The following is a 24,948-nucleotide window of genomic DNA, read 5'->3' as shown; positions in this document are numbered from 1 at the left end:
TGCAGCAGCAACGCAACTTTTTTCCTGTGCTTAGCACCGCCCAAGACGATTGTGATTGTTTTAAAGAAATGCCAATAAACCAGAGCACGTTTTCCTCCCATCCCCAAATGCGTATAGTAAAGATACATAAATATTATCCTCTTGGTCACGGCATGTACTGTACCGTAGGTTCACACAGGCTGCATGAAACTGTTCCAAACTGGTCTCTCACAGGATAAATTTAACTCATCCGTTTCGTTCATTTAGACAGTTTAATGTGATTTTTTTTATTTTTTTTCCCTTCACTGCAAGGACAGATTCATGTGTGAGCATCCGTTCTGTCCCTTCTCCGGTCTCATTGACAGTGTTGCCATGGTTGCATCATGCACATTGTTCTTTCCTGGGTGACATAATTATTTGGCTCGGATACGAGATTCTGGATACTGTTCCTGTACAGTCTAACAAGGAAATTAATCTGGGTGTGAAATATTTAACTTCATCCAATGCTAACAGTACTATTTTTGCTCTGGAGGGTCATTGTATAGTACGTCATATATTCCTGACAAATTCTAGTAAAATTAGTCAGATTTTGCTGTCACGGATCAGTCATAGTTCTCATTTGTGTGCTTTTGTAGGAAGAGAACAACTCGTCCAAGCACAAAAACTAATGGATGACATTACGGATTTGACAAGAATGAGCATTGACATAAGGAAGTAGGAAATAAATAACAGAATTACTTGTTTTAAATCTCTCTCATCTGTGCTAAAAAATGTCATGATTATCTGGAAATGAATCGCCAACTATTTTGATAATCATTTAAGTGCTTTATCGCACAAACATGTAAAATATTCTCTGATTTCAACTCCTCAATAGTGAGGATTTGCTGCTTTCCCTTGTTTTGTTGTTATTTGAAGATCTTAAATCGAATATCTTTGGGTTTTGCACTGTTGGTCGGACTGAAGACTTTATCTTGGGCTCTAAATATACTCTAAATAGACCAAAAAACTACTTAACCAGGGATATGTTAGTTGCAGCCATTCTTCAGCGTTTCTTGAGAGGTTTTAATGAATGTTTTATTTTTTTTGGTTGGTCAGATAAAACAAGACATTTGAAGATGTCACCTTGGGCTCTGGGAACATATTATCATCTATTTTCTGACATTTTATATTCTAAATGATTAATCAATAGCGAAGTCGAAGACTATTTCTTATATATTTTACCCAAACAGTTTGCATTGCATTTTAATTGATCTATTTCTCTTATGGTTGCATCATAGCTTAACTAAGAGTGAACTCATTTTAACCAGGAAACAATCAGAGATGTTATTTCTGCAGCATTATTTCGGAGTCATTTAAGAAGCCTGAGACAATCTCCTATTGTCATTGTCCATTATTATTATTATAGTTTCCCATTGTTTTGAGTGTTTTTGAGTTATAAAAATGCCCGTTGAAGCAGCAGTGTTGTTCAATTCCTTCGGCTTCACTTCAAGGATCAGTGTTTGCAGCTGTGGCTCACCAGGCATCTTTCTTATGTCACAGAGCTCCTGGTATTTCTCTGTCTCAACAAAAAGTCTCTCCTCATCCATTGTGAATTGCTACAAGGGCACCAAAGAAAATGACCTGACAAGGTGGAAGTCAAGCAAGGATATTGTAGCTAGAGTGTGCAATGTTTCTGAGATAATGTAGCCTTTTCATGGGGACAGTGGTGGGACAGCATGGCCACATATGTGACTCACTATTGGGAAGCTGTTGGGCTGCACATTATATGGTGGCAGTATATTTTGTACTTGTATGTTGATAATGGACAAAATAACAGTTTGGCAGAAACCATATGTAACCACGTAGTTGTTAAACAACCTGGCAGGACTGTAGCAAGGTGTTTCACACTGCACTGTAGGCTCACTGTGTGTGTGTGTGTGCGTGTGGATAGCGGAGTCTTTCACACTTGTCCAATGTGTCACACAGTGTGACCCAGTGTATCTGCTGAATCTGCGAGGTTTGTGTGTGTGCTGTGTGTATGTGTGTGCGGTTCTATGTTCCTCCATGTTGTCTCCATGTTTCCTGATTGCTCAGTTTAAATCTGCTGGGAACTGGCCCAGGACAAGTGTTCTCTTTCGACCGATAACCCCATTTTTAGTTCCCAGAATTTTTGCAACCTCAACAGTTAGAGAGAAGTCAAGTCAACATGTGCAGCTAAGGAGGGCATTTTATTCTGTTGTCAGGATATACTGTATGTGGATATGGGTGAAGCTCCAAATATATGTATAAATGTTTATATATATTTTTTAAATAAATGCAGTGTTTTAAAAACATGTGTGTATATATATATATATATATATATATATATATATATATATATATATATATATATATATACACACATGTCTTAGAAGTCTCCTCCAACCCAGTTTGCATTTCAAGAAAAACACACCCCACGTGGAGTCCCAACCCACATGTTGAGAAACCTATCAGCTTTTACTTGTTTCACTTTTTCACAAACATTTCTTGAAAATGTCTTATTTACGTGCTCCACTGCATGGTTTATAGTTTATAGTGACATGATGTAGAATCAAAGAAAGTCATGCACATTACTCATGACAACATTTTGCAGGTTGCATCTTAAACAAGTCTCGTGAACAAGGCGTCTTTTACGCAAATTGATTTGCAGAACTTTTGAACAACCTTTATTGGTAAAAACATCGCTGGAAGACAGGACTTTTGGGTTTAAGCCCCACACTTGTCTGTGGCTGCTTTCAGACATCAGTGCTTTCTGCGAAATGCGTAGTCATACATCATTACCAGGGAGCCTTGCTTACCTTTTTATTATCAGTAGTTGCCTTTTTCCAGCTTTATGTTCATTGAAAACCACAGGCAGCAACAGCTCTTAGAGGGGGCGAAGCATATACGAAATAGAATCACAAGCTCTGTGTCTTTCAGCACAAAATATGGTAAATTAAGTCACTAAAATAAATCCTGTCAAAGCTCTAAAATGAGCTGAAAGACAGTATTTCTAACAAAGTGAGTAATCTATTTTCTCACACCACAGAGAAAACAAAATTAAATCACAGGTTTTTGTTGCAGTGCAAATGTTTTATGCAGCAAACAATTAGCTGTTTGAGAAGTCAGTCTTTGTAGAATACAGCTCTCCACTTTCAGATTGAATTTATTTTTTTTTCCCACAAAACACAAACAAACAAAGTTTGAGAGCTCTTCTGCAAAAATGTAATAACTTAAATTTAATTATAAAATTGTGGGCAGAGTCAATATTTACACTTTTGTTCTTTATTAAAGGAAGTTGAAGTGGAAATGAAACATAATGAAAGAATACGGCATCTCTTGAGCGTCAGTTTGTTCCTGGGATTAAAACATTGCCATAGTCCATGGAACATCTTAGCTGTCAGGATGCCCACTTCAAATGCTTCAAAAATTATGTAAAAAGTCAGTCCTACTTCTGATGTATGAAATAGTTGGCTGTCCCAAAACAAGTACCAAGTCCGAACTGATCCTGTAATTCCTGGAAAAGGGATCTACAGTAAAGTGTGACAAAGTCCCCGGATACAGGAGGAGACGGGTCTGCCTGCATCCTGTGCTGGTTGGTCCACGTGTTGCCGTGGGCGACCCAGTCTCTTCTTAATGACACAAAGGCCCGGGCAACATCTGGTCTGAAATCTTAGAGGACTTTGAGTACGTCAAGATGTTTCAATTTGAGTGAGAGGGAGACAATGAGCGACCCGAAGGCCTCTGTTAAATTCTTTAAGATCCTCTCATCCGTCTCAGACTCATAGCTTTTATCATGGATTCAATTTGAACCTATTGAGTCTATTAAAAAAGGCCAAGTTATTGTAGCAAAAATAACCACAGCTTCCATTATTGAAAGAGCACCGTGGAGAAAAAAATGAAAGCCAAAACGCGAAGACACATTTAATTGCACGGCACATGTGATTAGAATTAGCATCCTCAGTTTTCTTTATAATTGCGGGATAATTGTGACTCAAGAGGAACTTTAAAAAAAGCAGAAGAGCAGAGTGAACAGAGAGACTTAAAGGCGGAGAAGAAGAATGGGTTGAGAGCACAAGAGTAATCTCTCTAAATCGACAGCATCTGCCTCCTGTCCTGCTCTGTCTGTCTCGGCTCAGCTGTCATTGGCTATCAGACAGGAAGAGACTGAGAGATGGCTTGTTTCCGTGTACGCTAGGGTTCGCTGCTCTTTGGCATTTTATCATTTCAGTAAGACAGCTTTTTCCTCTATAACCGCCATCTATCCATGTGATTTGTTTAGGTTCTTCTTAAAGGAGAAGTCTGGCATTTTTATATCCCATGATATCCAATAACAACACCTAAACCAACATTACAGCATTGTATCTCAACACTCTCTCTTTCTGACTTAAGCAGCCTGCCTGTGGCTCTCAGTTCCTGGTGCATTAGTTCCTACTGAAAACATACATCTTTATAAATGGCAGTGGTAAAAGAAGTACTCAAAACATTCAAAACTTAATGCTACATTGTGTAAGAATGTCTCCCATCTAGCGGTGAAATTGTATATGACAACCAACTGAATATTTCTTTCAAGCCTTTCCCATTCCGAGCGCATTTTAACTCCTACGGTGGCCGACCCCGAAATTAGCTCTTAATATTTCCATCGTTTACACGCAGCTGTTCTAGCTGTTACAACTGCATGACATGAGTTGTCTGCCAGGGAAATCACGACGTTATGCACAATCATGCTATAGTTAGCCAAGCAACTATTAAACTTCGAATTTACACAAATAGGCATAATTACCTTTTGAGAAGAAAGCAGGCAACTTTATATTGAATATTAATAACCTAAATCTGCAATGTACCTACGGCTGTCAAAATAGATGTAGTGGAGTAAAAGTATAAAGTAACATAAACTGATAACACTATGCACTAAGTATGGGGTTACAAGTACCTTTAAATTGTACTTAAGTGCACCCGAGCAAATGCACACCACTGAAATGGCTCACAAATATATAGTTTCGTTTTTCCAAATGGCTAGATAATTTACTAAAACAGCTGCAGTTTGTAGCAAACGTTACTCATTTGGGACTATTTTCAGCTACACACAAAAAACACTTAATGGGATTTGTCAACAATAAAAAACATATACAGAATATCACCAGACATATCCTTTAATGCATACAACAACAGTGACTTTAATTTGTGTAGAGAGTATGGCTGTAAATTATGGCTCAGAGGAAGGAAATTATATCCCACCATTTCTTCAGTAGCAGTCAGTAATGAATGCTTTGACAGCAAGGAGAGTCAGCATTACGATAAACCATTTAAAACTTACTTTTCCTTAAAAAAGAAAAAATGCCTCAACCAAAACTGTAGTAATAGACCGTTTTCCTAGTATACATTTTGTCTTATCATAACAGGAAACGTTCAAATGTGACTAATAACATCAATAACGGAACAGAGCCATCATTAATGAAGTTATTAGTCCAACCTTTGCTTTTGACAAGTCAAAGTGTCTGCCGGAAACGTTCTGTTATTGTGTTTTAATGTCAAAAGGGTTTTGATTTTTATGTCAGAGAGAAGGAGATAATGCTTTATGATGATACATGGCATTTTAATTTCTTGGCACCACACACCAGACTTTGGCTTTGTTTGTAAGCGTAAAACATCAGCAAATGTCCCATAGAGCTCTGTACAGCTATTCATTTATTACTAGGATATTACAAACACTATTATAGCAAGCATACTGTAAAGTCATGTATAAGTGAGGCACGACAAGAACTAGCCTTGTTTTCTCTCCCTCAACAGTATTTGTATACAGTAATGCTCCATTCAATGATTTTCTTCCATTCATGAGTTCATCTCTTGCATGAGATGTGGTGCGGTAATTTAGTTTGACAGTGTTTTTTCTTTACATTTGAGAGCAAAGTCCCCCGGCTCACTGTAGTCACCGATGTGTGGAGAATGTTAATAGACCACTCCACAACACGTGAGACTTCAGACCTGTGTGTGCGTGTGTGTGTGTGTGTGTGTGTGTGTGTGTGTGTGTGTGTGTTCGTGTGTGTGTGTGTGTGTGTGTGCGTGCGTGCGTGCGTGCGTGTGTGTGTGTGTGTGTTGCATACTGTGTCACTGTAGAGTGTGAGCGTCACTCCATGCATGTGTCTGAGTGTGTAGAGCTGCATGTGACTTTATGAACTTCTTGTGTGTGTGTGTGTGTGTGTGTGTGTGTGTGTGTGTGTGTGTGTTTTGAGAGACAGGGAGAGAGAGAGAGAGAGAGAGAGAGAGAGACTGGATTGATTGCTGACTATGAATTTTCCAGTGACAACGCTGCCGTTTCCTCCTTTTGAAAATCTTTTCCTTCGATCACTTTACTTCAGACTTCAGACCTGTGTGTGTGTGTGTGTGTGTGTGTGTGTGTGTGTGTGTGTGTGTGTGTGTGTGTGTGTGTGTGTGTGTGTGTGTGTGTGTGTGTGTGTGTGTGTGTGTGCTTAATGCATCATTGACTTTCTCTCCCTCTCCACTCTTTCTTGCTGTCTGTTTCTTCTTATTGACTCTCTCTCTCTCTCTCTCTCTCTCTCTCTCTCTCTCTCTCTCTCTCTCTCTGTAGCATGCAGTATAGTGTATATCATATGTAGGCCAGCTCCTATAGCTGTCTATTGGACTGCCTCTACTGTATGGCAGCTGTAGCATGGGAGCCTGTTCTGCTGCCTTAAACATGCAGTCTGTAGGGATTATTAGCAATTCAACTGTGCCTGTTGACATGTGCACCTACCACACAGTAGATTCTGATAGTTTTCATTTAACAGGAAAAAGAACAAGCAGAATAATATTTTTTCCTTCTTTCATATTTCATTAATCATCTTACAATGCCTCAGATTAATCTTGTGACCCATTTCAGGGGTCCCGACCTCCAGGTTGGGAACCACTGGTATAGAATATTTTGATATTAGCAGACACATGCACATGTAGTGAATTTTCTGTTGCTTTTTTGCTGTTGTCAGCTGAGAAATCCTGGTGCAGTATTATAATTTGTACAGTGACACTGAATGGGATGGTATAGAGAGTGGCATAGACATGGATTATGTATGCATGCACAACCATATAGATGGATGTGTGAGGATACATGTTGTCTTGAATAGAATGGGAGTTTTAATCTGAAATATATTTTCCACAAAAGCATCATGTTTGAAGGCTTATCAGATGCCAAGACACTGCACAGGAGTGTACTAATACTATGAGACAGAATTTTACAACTCTGGAAGTTTATTATGATAATCATTTTATGTTTTATCATTTTATCTTTATCTGCTTATATCCTCAGAAAAAAAGGAACAAACTGTGCTTAAGATGATACAGCTATACATGTTATCCCTTACTGGCATATTATAAATCTTAAATTGGTTTAGAAGTCTGAACCACAGATAATAACAGATTAGTGTAAACCATTAGAGAGAGGAAGACAGAGAAACAGATAGAGATAGAGGGGTGGGGGAGTGACACATAGCAAGTAGCATAGCACATAGCAAGTAAAGACTGTGTGCAGTCTCACACTGCATTTGTGGCAATGAGGTATTGTTCCGTTTTGTATAAGAGAATTTTTGCAACTCAAGTGTCAAGATTCAGAGTTAAAGTTAAACATTCCGGCAGTAACAAAAAAACTTCTTTCCTCATCAGTGGGAAATGGTGTTCTATTAGGACAATACATGATTTGTATTCTTTTTCCAAGCGATTTGAATCGTGACAGTGAAGTGTGACGGTGCCCAGGTATGTGGGAGTGAAGTTTCTCACCCTTGACTGACTGGCCTGAATTTGCCTTGCGATGCCCACGTCGCCGAGGCAATGGCATCGTGTTGACAACAATTTCCGGAGCGCCTTTGTGTCGTGACTAGTGGGATTAACACCAGTGTGTTGTCATGGAGCTGCCTCCTCACTCTGACTCTTCTCCCACTGTCTGTCTCTCTGTCCAGACAGGGAAGGTATCTGAGGTCTGTTGGTACTGATGATCACTGGTGGGGGACTGGTGCCGAAAAGATTATTCTGGGTTAGGGTTAGAATATGGTTCCAATGGAGATGATGATGCATCACCTCTCCAACTTCCCAGCATCCATCTGAATCAGACAGGTGGTGTAGCTGTGAATGCCCTTCAAATGAATCAGTGTTTTTTACATACTAGAGGTGTGAAGATGCATTGCAGTGTGCCATATTAACCAAATAATTACTGTCTACATCTTGTCATGTGCAGAACATTTTGTAGTTCCACCCACAAAGATTTGTGTTGTTTATTAGCTTAACCATGCTAGTTAGGTTAGCCCAGCCCAGCCCATATATTTAGTAGCATCAGTGACTACGTTTACTACGGGTTTTTGCCCTTTTTCCAAAAAGACGATATTAGCTTTTTACATGGCTAATGAAAGTGAATCTTCCACTAATATCCTCGTTTACACTCTGCAAAATATGATTTTTTCAAAGTTTTCCAGCGGTGGTGGACTTGTTGGACCGTGCGAACACAGCCTCCCTCTTTCATTTCTTCTACCAGCTTCTTGAAAATGTGGAATAGCAATGTGAGCGCATATCCAAAAACCTGTTGCTATCCAAGTCTTTAATGATGTTTAAAAGTAGCTGTATTTTGCCTTCTTATCGGGTCTGCAGCCTTTGTTGGCTGGTTGGTTTGTGTACAGCAACATGAGCAACGTACAGAGCTAGCCATAAGCCGTTAATAGGCAAGAGGCCGTAAACTTCGGTAAAAACCCTGATTGAGACGCATATTCAAAATGCACTGTATGCATGTCCGAAGAATGCCTCTAAATTCAGAATAATATCAGAATATCCCACATGTCTTAATCGTAAAATGCTGTATTCGGAAGAAGGCCTTATTCGGAATATCGTGAATATTGTTCACCCCAACTCAAGTTGCTGAGTATCATGTCTCTGGAAATAGACACATACAACTTGGGAAAAAGACATTTTTCATCTCAAGGACACTTTTACACACTTACATGAACACCAGAGTGTGTGAATAGAGATGGGGTCAAATGGACAATCAATGGCATATGACGCAATATCTGGTGTCGGTATGTGTCGCGCGTCAACTTGTCAGGATACACCATTGTCCTATTTATTTTCTTTCTTTCTTTTCTAGTACTTTTACAGACATGTTTGCCTTTATTTGATAGTGATGGTTGAGAGATGACAGAACATGTGTGGAGAGATGACATGCAACAAAGGTCCCTGACTGGAGTCCAGTTGTTGCGATTAAATGGTCAGCATCTTAAAGATAATTTTTTGGGAAATTTTTAGGCCTTTATTTGACAGGACAGCTGAAGACATGAAAGGGGAGAGAGAGGAGGAATGACATGCAGCAAAGGGCCGCAGGTCGGAGTCGAACCCCAGCCCGCTGCGTCAAGGAGTAAACCTCTATATATGGGCGCCCGCTCTACCAACTGAGCTATCCTGGCGCCCAATGGTCAGCATCTTAAACCCCTAAACCACCAGGACACCCCCCAATTGTCCTCCAGAAAAGCAGCAAGTTTTTCTTGTCTTACTGTACTTTGTACTTCTGTCTGAAACATTAAGGGCCAATCCCAATTCCACCCCTTGACCCTACCAATACGTTTTGGAGTGCCCTTTACCGGGTAGGGTGTCCCATTTCTTTGAGTGGTAGTGGTGATCCAGCCCTCCAGGTGACCCTCCAAACAGAGTGTTTTCAAACTGAGGCAGTGGAATATTCAACGTAAGTGTGTGCTATGGCATCAATTGATGCATGTACTGCTGGTATGCTGATGCTGGTAACTGTGGAATTAGTGTCCTTTTACATTTAATAAAAACGGTCATTAACCGTTGACGAAATCATGCAATAAAAGCTTTAGACTTACATATTTTACCACATACATTGTACACCCACACTTAGACACACTAAGTTTACATTCAGTCCACAGAATTAGAAAATGTTATGCAGTGGTTGTTGAAAAGATTTCCTTTCCAAGTCCATTTTCCTCACCTGAGGGACTGGTTCAGCAGTGCTGCATAAAGCTTGTCAAAGTGTTGCTCTTAGGCAGGGCTTTTTAATTAGTGTTTTATGGTAATTTTGGGCAATTGAGTCCTTGGTAACCATGGCAACTGCACACAGTGCAATTTCCATGGACTGTTAAGGAAAGCTTTAGGGATACAACTTACTAAAGGGTGTTTATGCAAATGGGGGCTGTCGTGCAGTGTGAGAAAAACGTTCAAAAACCCTGCAACCTAGCAGGTAGAGTTTGTGTTAGGAGAAACTGTGTTGTAACTCAGAAAGTCACAGATTTGATTCCTGCAACAGACGGTGTGCGTCAGTGTTGAAGTGACCTTAAGCAGGACAATAAACCTGACCTGCCTGTGTAAGGACAAGAGCATAACTGAAAGATATCAATCAGAGGTGAAAAGCCACAGCATATTATCTGTTTTCACTTATAAAAAAAGGTAGAGAAGGGATGAAGAAGAAGGGAGGAGGGGATAAAGGGGTGACAGAGGCAGCAGCAGGTGATAGATGGAGCGAACGCATGAATAGAGATCCAGACAGTCATGCTCAGCTATCAGCTGGCAGTAAAAGTGAGAGATTGACTCCTGGCCAGAGAGAGAGAGAGAGAGAGAGAGAGAGAGAGAGAGGGATGACAGAAAGATAGAGAGGTTGTTCCAGATAGCAGCAGGTCTCACAGTGTGTACAGGGAGAGCTTTTCAGGTGAAGGTGAACCGTTCTTTTGCAATCAGGACGCTATGTGCTCCGTATTCATCACATTGTAAGGGAAGAAAACTGGACTTAAAGTCACACATATGGGGGCTAAATGTAAATTTGTTTTAGGGTTAAGTTTTGATTTTAGGTTTAAAGTTAAGATCATGACTAGGTTAAGTTTAGGGTAGGGTCCATAAACAGTTCCCCACCCAACTCGGTAGTTCCCCTCAGATCTACAGAGCTTTATAACGTCAGCTCATTTTGGGGGTTACTTTACTGTTTTGGTTCACTCTCATCACTTTTATCAATATCATTTACAGACACAGCAGGCAGCTGTTTTTAGCAAAGAAAACATTCTAAAAACTCACTGTACTGCTACATGCCAAGCACCAAATGGCAGACAGATAAAGTTAGCAACTAGCTGTTGAATATATATATAATTTATTTATTATATACATTTAGCAGCTAAAGAACCATATTTCCCTCAGGACACCAAAACAGAGCTAAAAGAGATTGAATATTGAACTTAATCTGTTGGGTGGCCAGAATCACAACATTATCTTAATGCTAATGATGTTCTGTGTCTGCTAGATTGGAAAATAGGCATTTGTCTGCTGGCAATATGTCAATGTTGTTTGTTCCTCCACTGCCCTCAAGTGGCCCCCCAAAAATAACAAAATACTTAGTGACCTCTTGACACAGGTCGAACAAGGGGGTTGAATACTTTTTAAGGCCTGTAGAAGCGAAACTAAAAGAGGAAAGATGAGTCAAAAGTCAGGGTGGAAACTCACTGGTTCAAACCACATGTGCTATCGGGTTTGTAGAGATGTGGATCAGACTGCACTAAAATTGAACTGGTACATCATATGTTGTACCTCGAGGACAGCGGGTTCATATTCAGTCTTCAAAATATTAAATCAAATTGACCTACAACTTTTAATAACAAGTGTCGCACTGTTATTAGTATGATCTATGAATAGTTTAAAGCTTCTAGGTCGAAAGCTGTAAGACATGACACTGCAATAGTAGACTGTGTGTGTGTGTGTGTGTCTTCTTTCTGCTTTACTCTCCTACGGGCTCTGAAAGCTGGACGAGTTGCTGGGACACCAGCATGGCAAGGTGACCTTAAATAACTAAATAACACAAACACACAGACATGCCCACACTTACTCAAAAATACACAGACTACCATTGACATCAAGAGTCCATTGAAAAGCCTCTGTGTCCGCCCGCCCTCTCTGTATCAGGTAAGTCATCTTAGTGATCAAAAATTCCCTTTCCCATGATGATAATGTAATCTCATCAATGTTTGATTTGAGTTATTTAAAGCAACAATTAATATTTTTTATCACCAACTTTGTCTGTGTCTCTGTAATCAACAGATATACTTAAGAGGGTGTATGTGTGATATAGCGTGCTTTGGCTTCACACAAAACCTTTTTGTTGCATCACACTGAAGATTCTGGGGCACCGGGGAAACATCTAAAATATCTTGTGGTGTTTTTCAACCTTTTTATCCAAAACATTTGTCTCGTTCTCTGACTACACTTAGACATCTAACGTAGGGCTGGGCGATATGGAGAAAATCAAATATCACAATATTTTTGACCAAAGACCTCAATATCGATACCGCAATGATATTGTAGTGTTGACTATTGGTGCTTTCACAAAATATTTACACAATGAGATTTTTGATAAATAATCATCTGTAATGTGGATATAATAACTAAGTGGGTAAAGGCAAATAATAGAACAGTTACAACAGTCTGGTAAATTCAACTTTACTGTAATGCAGCCTTTAAAACCAGGAAAAGACAACACTTATGCCATATTATGATATTACGATATTCAAAATCTAAGACAATATCTAGTCTCATATCACGATATCAATATAATATCGATATATTGCCCAGCTCTAATCTCACGACAACCAGGGAGTTGCTGGTTCAAGTTCCAGAACTGACAAAAGAATAGCCGATATAACATTGGCTGAACATTTATGATGAGTATTTGATGACACATGGAGAAAATAATCTTAATGTAGATGTGCTGTAATTTGAGAGATTTCGGTGATTATTTTCTGAGACTGTTTACGAGTTGGTTTGTCCAAGTTGGGACGATTAGAAGAACAGATTAATTAATTAAACTAGGATTGGTAAATGTGTAATGATAAATATAATTAAATAAAAAAAAAAGAAAATATTAACTTTTCTTACATGTGTTACTATATGTCTTTTTTTATTTCATGTTTATCTGATTAGTGACTTAGACAAAGACATTTGTGCAACAAATCTCCAATGTTCAGCATCACAACATTTATAGCTATTGCTAATTTCCAATGCCCGTCCCTCTTAGGGGTCATGATGGAACATGTGTGACGTCTAAAGAAAAGTTTATAGCCCTCTCTAGTGTTTATATTCTCCCTAAATAGCCATCCAAACCACCTCTAAACCAGCTGGCAAGCTGGGAAGTCACAATATTTTCACATGCCTTATAATCAACAATCTACTAATCAGTAACATAGTCATATATATAATGGTAATACAATAAATTAATGATAGTGATATATATGTTTTAGTTTTGACCTGAAAGTTGCAGGCAGCAGAGCACTAATTCACTAATTCATGGTGTTGAACAGCGCTAATGAGGATATGAATGTGTCTGTTATGTGCTTCATTAAGGAGTTTGGTCTACGTGAAAAGACAAACTTTAGTTTTGCAAAAATGGCGAGTGAAGTGATCGTTGACTTTTACTCCTGGCATGCTGACGAATGAGACCAGAGAACCCAATCTGTGGGGATTTCTTTGTTGTCAAACACAAGATGATGAGTTTATCTTTCCAATGAATCACCTCCCTGAATTTAAAAATGGATTTAGATCGAGACGCTCTCATAGAAAGGAGAAAAAAAAGTACCATGCTTGATTTAAGATGGCTTCCCTTTCTGTGTCTTGGTAGGGGGTGGGATGGAGGAAGAGAAAAAGTTAAACAGAGAGAGAGAGAGAGAGAGAGAGAGAGAGAGAGAGAGAGAGAGAGGCCTGAAAGGGACAAGAGAGAAGACAGAAAGAGGAGATGTGCCACAGCGTCTCAGGCAGAACTGGGCCACTGAACACAACCCTGGAAGAACAGAGAGGAGAAAAAAAGAAAAGACTGGCCTGGAAACAGGGGAGAGAGAGATGACAGAAGGAGAGGAGAGGCTCAAATAAAGTCTTTCTTCTGTGAGCTTCACAGATACTGAGGAACAGTTGGACGAGTAAAAAAACAAACCAAATAAGTCGGTTTGGAAATGTTTGCGAACAGCCAGTTGACTTTCTGCTGACAATGACATCACTTTACATTAAGACGTAAAGTTGTTTTTATAGTACCTCTGATAGAGGTCAGGCTAACTTCTGATACACAAATTTGTATTAATTTTTTGAATTTTCTTGCCCTTTATGACTTATTTTTAGCGGTGTTGCCATGTTCAATTTCATAATGGAAAATGGAAACGATGGCCAAAGACCTAAGTTGTAACAAATTGGAAGTTTCCTTTTAAATAATGACATTTTAAACTGTATATATTTTTCATTTGAAGCATCCAGTGACTGTGTTCATGTACTATACGTGAATCATCCATAACACTGAAATATTGTCTTTATTTGGGCTGCAACCTTTCATTCACAAACATTTTAAATAAATCTTTAAGCAGATTCATTGTTTAGTCTTAAGCTTTTTAGCATGCATGTGACCCTTCAAAATGTTTACTTACAATCGCTTATCATCTGTTGCATAAGTCTACCGTTAATGAGCAATAAGACAAAACGCATCACATGCGTCCTGTCAGCCTAAGGGATAATATAATATAAGCATACACATAGGCATACACTCTATCCCTGTGTTTCCTGTTTGTATTTATGCTGTCAATTAACCCAATAAAGGTCAACATTTATTTCGGAACCCAAAGATATTCAGTTTACAATAATATATTACAGCAAATTCTCTCATTTAAGAGACTGATAAGCTAATTGACTAATCAACTAATTATTTCAGGAATACTCTTTATTAGCTGACATATCTTTGTACTGAAAATCAATGCAGTAACCCAGATATGTTCGATTCTGACAGAACGACTCTCTTACGCTGCCTTTCTATATCTGGCTGCTTGTTTATTTGTCTTTATTGCATACTATTTATATATATATATATATATACTGTTTGTCTATCTAACTTCCTGTCTGACATCTGTTGGTATTTGTCTCTGAATGCAGTCAGAAACTTTTCCATAGAGCGAGAACGTGGGAAACATTTTTTTCAGATCATTCTGTGGCTCAGTTTAGGTAACAATATTTGACCCATTTGGTGCATTTGTGTATTTGTTCATTCATGCATCAGAGCAGAATTGATTCCCCACATTTTGGGTGCAGGTGAATCGTCAGCTGTTCCGTGTTTTGTTGTTGTCGGCCGATTGTTATTTTTAGTGTCAGTGATGTAAGGGTCATTGAGTTTGTCAGACGTGCCACCTGGAGCAACTATGGCAGACTGATCGGACTGGCTGCGAGTGTGAAAACGCCCCAAACCATGATTCAACAAGACTGTGTGGTGATTCCTTCAGACTTTCTCCTCACCAGGAAAAAGAAAGCATTAGTAATTTGTTCTAAAACTTAAAATGACTCAGCAGCAGCAAAGGTGGATGTAGCATTGCATTGTCATACAGCTCTAATAGAGAAGAGGTTGGAGGTGGACGGATGGGCCCACAGCGTGTGACCAGGATTCGTGCCTTGTCTCCTACCAAGACTTTAACTTTAATGTTATCCACGAAGGAGCAATCTTACACACCTAACACTAACCAAATAGCTAACTAAATTTAATTAGACCTTAACAGCTGCAACAGATCAGAAAAAAGGTATTTTGCGCTGGCATACAACCTATTTTATTGTTTAGTGCTTTTAGCTATATATGTACACTAATGGTATCTGATGCTGATGTCCACGTTGACATTGTCCACTCGGTTGACAAATTTACTCCCAAAAGGCAGGGTCATTGTTCGCGGTGAAACCACTTGCATGATATCCCTGACCAAGAAATGTTAGAAAATAATATTGCTGCTCCCTCAAGTCACTGGCTTGCAGTTACATGGTATGCCTCCACCATTGAAAAACCACCTGATTGTTTTCATTATCGATTCACCTTTCTTTTTAATCAAAGCAGTGAATCAGTTATCAAAATTATTGCTCATTTATTTTCTGTCCATCAACTAATCGACTAATTGTTACATCTCTAGTCCAAATACATGTAGGTTAGGTGAACTGGTGACTAAATTGCCTGTAGTTGTGAATGTGAGTGTGAATGGTTCAATCCATATGTCAGCTCTGTAATAGACTGGAGACCAGGAACAGGAGAGGTGGGTACAGGTGATGGATGGATTTTTGTGTTGCTACATATTTGTTAAACTGACCCTAAGTACATTCATTTATAGTTTCTAGAAGTAGAGTTATTAAGAATGCACAAAGATGCACTCAGAACCTACACATTTAATATTTATTCATTTTCTTCATGTGCTTATCAATGTTAATGTGTTTTGTGGCTTGAAGATAGATTGAATTAACTGTGAGGCTACAAAATACTTAAATTAAACTTAAATTCCAACATCAATATCCATTAATTCCCTTGAGATACACCTGCACTTGAAACGTCAAGATCGTTACTTTCTGATCTTGCAGTGCATGCAGTGACCCCTTACAACACTAATTTAGCATGTTTTTGCCGGTTAGTAATAGCCTTGCTTTTTAATCAGGAAGATTAGAAATGTTTAACGTCCTGACTCAGAACTATAGACTGTAAATATTAACAGGCTATGCTCAGAACAAAAGACAAATAACTGTGTGTTTGTATGCTAGTACTGGTGCAGGTAACTGCTGTAAGTGGTAATTTAGTTAATGTAAAAAAGACAGAACAAGATGTTAACTGGCTCCCATGCATTCATGCACGTACGCACGCATGCACGTACGTACGTAAGCATGCACGTACGCATGCATGCACGTACGTACGCACAAATGCACGCACATATACAGCTCAGGGATTTGCTTGTGAACTGGGATGTGAAACGGGATCTTCAATTTTCTCTCTCCGTCCCTGTCACAAAGTAGTCTTAAACTAAATGACTGCCTGCATGTGTGCATGTATGTGTCATTGGTTTATATGTGTGTGGGCATTTAATGTTTGTCTGTGTTTCACATGTGCGTGTTAGTATGTGACCGTTTAGTCGGGAGAGAGTGCAGAAGCCATGGGGTGAGTTCTGCAGAGTGCAGCATTCAAACCTCTACAAAAAAAGAGACCTGGAGAAGCTGCTCTAAAGATTTTATTCAGGTGCACTAAACGTATCTGATATATTTGAGTCTATGTGAAGCGTCGCGCAAATGTGGAGCGATCGCCCACTGAGTGCAGCATGTTCTGTTTTATGACAGAGAGAGAGAGAGACTGAGTAAAAATACACCCAGCTCCTGGGAGACGGTCTCTATGGCAGCGGTTACTATGGTGATAGCAAGGCTGCACGTGAAGTGATGGCTGTCATGGGACTCTGGGGAATTCACCCTCTCGAGCTGCTGGAGGAGGCATGCACACACACACACACACACACACACACACACACACACACACACACACACACACACACACACACACAAACTTAAATGAACAGATGGAAGGAAACAGACCACTTGAGGGGAAATTCAGGAAGAGCAATGACACCAGTGGTGCAAATTAATTTACTCAAGTACTGTACTTAAATATGATAGTTAATACTTACTATACTTAAGATGGGCATATTGTACTTTTTACTTTACATTTATATAGTTGCTAGTTACTTTGCATATTTTGCAGGTTATGTTTTTATACAAGGCATACAACCATCTTCTAAAACTAGATGCATTATTCAGTGAACAAAAATCTCATTCTAGGTCATTCTTGTCTGGAATTAAATACTTAAAGAAATGTTTTTCCTATAAAAAGTGCAAAAATGCTTTCTAAAATAAACTTTAGTGTCAACCCAGTTTTTGTTTCTCATTTTGACAAGTTCATTTACTTTAAAGGGGTTGTATTGAAATACTTATGCCCTAATAGGTGAAATACCTATGTTATTTCACGACAACATGCGCGTGTGGCCGAACCGGCTATCAAAACAAAGAACAAAAAAGATCGGACTACAACACACACACACACAGGAAGTTTGACTTAATTCTCTACTCAGGACGCCATTACAGTACAGCCCCTTTAAAAACTGTTTAAAATATTCTTACTGCACCACAGAAAAAGTCTTAAAAGAGTAAATTACTGACAGAAATGTCTTTATGTTGCAACTTGCAGTTGCAACTGGAAAAAACAAACACCCAAACCAACTACAGCAAACATTTATAAATGCATCAGTTACAATTATCCTTTGATATGGGTGACAGGGACCGTTTACCATTGAGTATTTTGGCATTGAGTTATTGCTACTTTTACTCAAATAAAGAATCTAAGTACTTCTCCCACCTCTGCTTGCTAGTGTGTAAATGTGTGCATAAGTGTGGGTGACTGCGTGTGTGTAGCGCTTGTGGGCAGGTGTGTGTTAGCAGTTCTTGCAAAATGTCTCACTGCTTACATCTTTGTTTCTTTAATGTAATTATCATTGTACTGATATGAGCAAAGCTAAATTATTTGTGTGTGTGTGTGTGTGTGTGTGTGTGTGTGTGTGTGTGTGTGTGTGTGTGTGTGTGTGGAATTTGCGTGCTGGGAGCTTGCACACATGCACATGTAGCGTTGCCTCTGCAGAGTCAGTCTGCTCTGTCATGCTGTTTCCATAGCAGCAGCGAGAGCCAACACAGCCAACCACGCTCACTTCCTAGTTTCACCCCATCAATGCCAGTTTGCTCTGACTCTCTTCCTACCTTTTTATTTTTTATTTTTTTTGGCTCTCTGGGAGTCTGAGCAGGACTCGATACACGTCAGTGTCCCCCCTTACATTCATTCATTTAGACAGGGCCTACCAGAGCACTAGAACCACAAAAGAAAGCAAAAGATTTTCAAAATTCGGTCCATTTGTTTTCCACAAAACATGATATCCATGAATGAACGAGAGCTGAACGTGGATTGTTAAATCCCAAATGCTGATGTATTGTGTTACATTTGTCATCTTGTTGACATTTGTCTCATATGAATCTTTTGAAATGTTATCCATAGATTCAAAGAGTCTGAGCAGCTCCACTGTGCATCCTTCCTGTTTTGTGCATCTTCTTTGTCAGTATTGTGGTTTCTTGTGTAAAATCAGCCTCTGGAGAGGTGTCTGTGTCATGAAGGTGACTGCCCACAGCCGGCGCTTATCGCTGCCCACGTAAACAACCTCCCATTTGCTCCTAATATTTGTCATTGTCCCTGCTGTTGTTGTCTAATTCTAATGGGTAGCATCAGCTCTGATCTCTTTTTCTCTGCTCTCTTTATTTTTAGTCAGTCTATGCATGCCTAAGATGTTACATCAGTAGACTGGGAGTGCATAATCAAACAGCTTCACCAGACTGCATGCTGATATTTATACTATCGATTTTGCCAAATCATTATCCGCAATACTTTGCAGTGCTTTTTTACGGGGTCATTTTGGAATAAACAAAAGTTACAGAAAAGACTTTATGATGAAAAAAGAAAAAAAAAAATCAAGCAAAGCCACAAGATAGAATCAAAATAAAACACAATGTGCTATATTCATATAGCAAATTTCAGTATCAAGGCACTTCAAAGTGTTTTATATAAAACATGAAGAAAATAAAAGTCTTATAACACGTTTTAATCCTCTTTAATCTGTAGTAGAGTTCTATCAAAAGATCATACCAGCTCTGGTCAGGGTTGCTGGTTTTGGAGCATTATACTGGGCCATCTGGCTCTTGGCTGGGATGTCAAGCGGTTGATTTAGAGAATGCCGATTTCACACCTTTGGTAGTCATGATGCTATTAGCCAGGTTATAACTCAGACTGCCTGCTTACTCAGCCAATGAGAAGATCCCTGATGCAACTTCTGCTATGTAACTATGACGGAGCATGTCATCTGACTTGTGTCCCCTGCTGATTGGACAGCCGCACTGAAACCAAACATTTGAGAGGAAATTATAACTGTTCTGACATCGACCAGAAGTCATATAGACTTATATAGTTGTCAGAAGTCCAAAATATAGACTCATCCCACATGAATGGGGAATATTTATATAAAGTAACGTCTTGTGTCGTATAGTTTCCGTTGCTTTATTGTAAAGGATCTCGCACGAAGCAGCAGGAAGTCTTGACCTGTGAATGTGTATTCTGCTCCAGGCCTGGAAACTGTTAGCAAAACATTAACTATTGATGGTGAGGCTGTTGCAGCTTGTTGTCCAAGTTTTATAAAAATATATCATTTTATACTTTATTCTTGACCATCTTTAATTGGCAAAACGGTTTTATGTTGGGATGAATGCAGGCTATTAAATTAATAATACAAAATTCCAACAGGTGGAGAACGGAGGTAACAGTGTCTGAAACACGGAAAATATGAAATATAGGTGATTTCTTATTGTGAATAATAGAAGTTGCTCTCTGTTTGATCATGTAACCACACAGGAGAAATACAAGACATGAAAAAAAACAATACTCAAATTTCTAATCTCGCCTTCATGGGTACTCGGCTTCCAATAGGGCCCAACCGTATTAATTTCACTCCAAAACTTTTGGGGATTATGACTCTGTAGATGGTCAATGCATAAAGAGAGCCCTTGGTTACATTTTTCCTTTCATTGCATGCAAAGTTTTATCAAATCAGTTTGGACTTTTCTTAAATTCTACCTTTAACCTCCGCCTCTGATCTTTTTTTTTTCTGAATTTTTTTGACCTGTATTTTATTTTCACGCACACACAAAGAAAGCTGATTAACTGAGACTAAAGTTTGAAATGAAATAATATATTTCCACATACAACTAACGAGATCCTGAAAGTAAATTTGACCACATTGCCCAGCTATAGTTTTAGCCCTTGTGCAGCATCTTTTTGAGTTGGCAGTCCAACACATTGAAGGAAGGAAAACACAGGACATGCTTTGAGATCATTTTTTTTACACTGAGCTGTGTAATCCTCATTGGTGAAATCCCACCTGTTCTCCAGTAGCTATACAAACCCTGGGTTACCGTTTAGCTCTAAACATGAGGGGTTAGAAAAGAACCAGTGGTCCAAGGAAAGCACTCACTGCTGGGTTTACACATACTGTAGAAACAAACAGTAAATCCCAGCTCGCCTCATTACGCCTGCTTTGAACATGTCTGTGGATAAGGATGTATTGATTTTAATGGTCCAACCCTTTTTAGATAAACAGTCCTGGAGCATAACCAGCCAGTCAATTCAACAGATTTCACTGCCCTTGCAATTAACTAAAGCAGATAACAAAGTGTGTCCTCACAGTGCTCAAGATCCCTCTGTCTATCTTCTGAATTCATCTGGTCACACTGTGCTGGACATGTGTGTGTGTGTGTGTTTATAGACAGATAACGCTGCAGGTCATATCTCTGAGACTCCTTGTCTCCCTCTCTTTGCTCTCTACACTTCCTCATTTTCTCCTCCTCATCCCCCCTTTGGACTCCCCTCTGTTTCTTCAGCTTCACTCCTCATCAGCTCCTATTGTCCTCTTACTCCATTTCTCCTCATCACAGCTGGTTTCAGCTTATCCAAATCAAACAGGAAATCAAGGTGGCAGTCAAGATAACTGAAAATTCACTCTTTGTTCTGTTTGAAAGGGTTGGCATTAACTTTTTTTTTTAATTTGTCAGTAGATTGAGTGTAGTAAGCGTTGAATGATGATTTGAATAATACATCCTCACTCAAGGAATGCACATTCATTTGTATCTATTCCACATATCTATTACTGTAAGGCCCACATTGTCTGCCACTGTAAAATACCGTGAACATCTGCGTAGGGAGGAGGTCATTACCTGCTTATCCTCTGCAGGGTTATGAAGGACTGCAGTCCAGCCCAAAATCGCCAAAAGGCAGAGTTCACCTTGAACAGTTTGACAGTCTATCACAGGGCTGTAACCCATACTGTATGATAAGGCTCTACTGATGAGCTGAAAGGGCTGATTGAAGTGTCAATTTAACACTGATGTCATATAAATACTGTCAGTTTTACACCCTCAGACCTAAATTAACACTTTATTTATTGCATTACCCATCAAAAGCATGTCACCATTAATAAATGCAGCTCAAATTGTTATCAAAATCTTATTTTAGAACATTTTAAAGCAAATCCCAGACATGAATGTTAAGGACAGCTCCATAGGTAATCTCTAAAGAAACTTATTTGATGCTAGTTTTATATTTTTCTGACCTTTTGTTATCTCGTAGTGAATTAGTCTAATAATGTAACAATGATCTACACAGGAACACAGTGAAATGAATAAAGACTCCTCACATATAATGAGCCTGTTGATGTTCATGAGTTCAGCAGTCTGTCTAAAAGGAATCTAACGTCGTCTCTCTCCTCTCCTCTTCTTGCCGCCATAGTGCAGTGTCTGGAAATGACCACTAAGCGAAAGCTGATTGGCCGGCTGGTGCCGTGCCGTTGTTTCCGCGGCGAAGAGGAAGTGATCTCAGTGTTGGATTACTCCCACTGCAGCCTGCAGCAAGTCCCCAAGGAAATCTTCAGCTTCGAGAGAACTCTGGAGGAGCTCTACCTCGACGCCAACCAGATTGAGGAACTACCCAAGGTAACTCTGAACCACGTTAACCCCTCTCTGCTGGAACTTGTATCTAACCTCTAACCCCAAAGCCCAACATGGTAAACATAATTTATAACCATTTCTTGACTACCTGAACCTGGACCAAGGCTGGCCGGTTGATTCTTATGAAATCCTTGCAAAACATTCGTGAAAATTCATGGACTAATATGTGTTGCACTTCCTTTTGATTTTGTTCACTTTATTAAAATAAGCTGTTTGCTCCACACCTTGTTCTAAGGAGCCATGATGTAAGTTTTACTTTCTGACCTATTAGTGGAAAGCCCAACAAATATGCCTTTTTTTGCACTTAAACTCTTACATGAAGTAACTGTAAATGTGACATATTTTATTGCTTTGTGGTATGCGACAAAAAGTGAATCTTTATTCGTTTCATCTCCACTGATTACTTGGCTGTATCTGTAAGTTACGCCTTCAGAAGTCGACACATTTGGATATATTAATGTTGTGAGAGGCACCAGTGATGTTCATTTAAAGGAATTTACAGTTAAGCAATGGTACTAAGCTTGGCTATTCTCAGATCTTTACCACCGGTGGGGCACAAAACAACAACCTGAGGGTGGCACCAAGGCCATGCTGGTACCTAAACAAAAAGGGTTCATCTTCTGTACAGTTGCCAATTTAGGACATTTCAGACTCAGACAGACAGGTTGTCAGTGTACATTGCAGCTTTCCTCGTTGTACTTTGTTAGCCTCAGGCATTCCCGATGTTTTGAAGTGAATGCCAACGTTAGTGTTTAAATGCTATTATCAGCATGCTAAAGTCATTAAGATTATTTTTCTGTGGATCATGCCTGTAGAAAGTTGTAAGTCAATCCATTCAATAACTGTTGAGATATTTTACTCTGGACTGCTGTAGGGTTTTTTTTATCTTAGATGTTGCAACAGCGAGTGACAGCATGGGGGGGAGAGAGGCATCCTGGGCCACCCGAGACTTTCAGAAAACCTCCACGTGAGCAGTAATGAGGCAAAATGTCCTTCCAATATTTCAAGGAGAATTACAGTTGCTGTTTATAGGAGGTCTGTTTCATTTTATTGATATCCTGTCCTGGTTTAAATGACAATAGGGCTGAGTAAGTGGCAAGCCAAACTTGCATTCAACTGACAAAAAACCTTGACAATGTGTATGTGTAAATGTACATGCCAAGATTGAATAAGAGATGTCAAGGCTGCCAGAGTAATTGGTCTTATTGTAAGTGAGTAGAGAGCTCCTTTAGTGTGTGTGGGTAAGTGATTGTGTCTTTAAGTATCGTGGCCTGGCCTGGCCTGACCCACAGGCCCCGAGCAGAAGATCTTCGGCCCCAGTGCTCCTTTTACAAAAGTGACAGTATGGCTGACAACATGTCAATAAAATATACAAAATAGGCAATCTAAAAATATTTTGGGCACAAAGCAGCATTTTATTTTGGGCAGTTAATCATTCAATTAGTTAAATGTCTGCATAGGTTCCCTTTCTTGTGCAAGTTAGGGGACTTGGAAAGTGCCGGCAGGAATGAATGTGAGAGCATATGTTTGTTTGAATTATAAGAAAATGACACAGACATTGCACATCGTAGGATAGTTGGGTGTTTTGTGTGAAGTATGGTACACATCAAATCAGAGTGGGTGAAGTCTGGGTGACACTTGGCAGATTAAGGTGCTACTGTACATGTTTACAGCACACTGGCCTCAGTACAACAGATAGCACACTCTGGAAGTGTTTTGGCAACCCCCAAGTGATATTTTAATTATCAGCTCTTGAAAATGAGGTTAGAAAACATGGAAAATGAAAAACGGTTCACTGGATAATCCATTGAACAAAGTGTTTGCCATTCTTCCAAATGGATTGAGTTCAACTGTTGGAAATCCTCGGCATGTATCCTGCGGGGATGCCATACCGCCTATAATGACGCTGATGTAATTGAGGTCACCTGTTCAGAAGGCACAAATGCTGTCCCTTTTCCAGGTGATGATCCACCATATGGTAACTGAGTGTGGTTATCTTTTGAAAAGTTGTAAGAATTTGTATCTTTTGTTTGGATATTGGTGAATAAATGTTGTGATGAATGCTGCTGAAAGGTGAGCATGATGTCTTTTTATCTGTCTATTTTGTTTGTTCATTTAGATTTTCTGATTGTTATGAATGAAGGCATGATTTTTAATTGTTATAAATCCATGACTTAAAATGGTATTAGCTGACTAATACCTGAAAATCAATTCAATCAATGTTTTTTTATTTATGTTGATTATGCACACACTATCCATCATGAACTGATTATTCAAATACATTTCTGTATCATTTTCTTTTTAAATCTTATGATTCTTATAGAAAAACAATTACTGGAATAAATAGGCTACACACAATTAGACTACATATAAAGCTCACTAATTTTAGAAAGTGTAAGTTGCTTAATTACACAATGTTTGCTAGTGAACAAGACACTCGCTAGCATGAACACGGCCACTGTGACAGGTGAGAAGTGTTGTCTGTAAGGGTAGTTAGCCGGCTAATTGTTGCTGCTTAATTAATGACTTATAAATATAATATAATAT

The 24,948-nt window shown here is 39.2% G+C and overlaps 1 protein-coding gene across 13 annotated transcripts in view; it reads left to right on the top strand.

Annotated features, from left to right (window-relative positions):
- The window catches only part of lrrc7 (leucine rich repeat containing 7), a 128,253-nt gene that overhangs the window by 54,132 nt on the left and 49,173 nt on the right, over positions 1 to 24,948 (top strand). For all 13 annotated transcript variants that reach the window (XM_039811339.1, XM_039811340.1, XM_039811347.1 and 10 more), the window contains one exon: positions 22,184 to 22,386. In XM_039811339.1, coding sequence (XP_039667273.1) covers positions 22,198 to 22,386 — 189 coding nt within the window. In that variant the 5' untranslated portion in view covers positions 22,184 to 22,197. The remainder of the gene's footprint in view (positions 1 to 22,183; positions 22,387 to 24,948) is intronic.

This window comes from Perca fluviatilis, chromosome 9 (assembly GCF_010015445.1).
Source record: "Perca fluviatilis chromosome 9, GENO_Pfluv_1.0, whole genome shotgun sequence".
Lineage (NCBI taxonomy): Eukaryota > Metazoa > Chordata > Actinopteri > Perciformes > Percidae > Perca > Perca fluviatilis.
The sequence above is the reverse complement of the archived record's forward strand: the minus strand, read 5'-3'. Positions and strand labels throughout refer to the sequence as shown.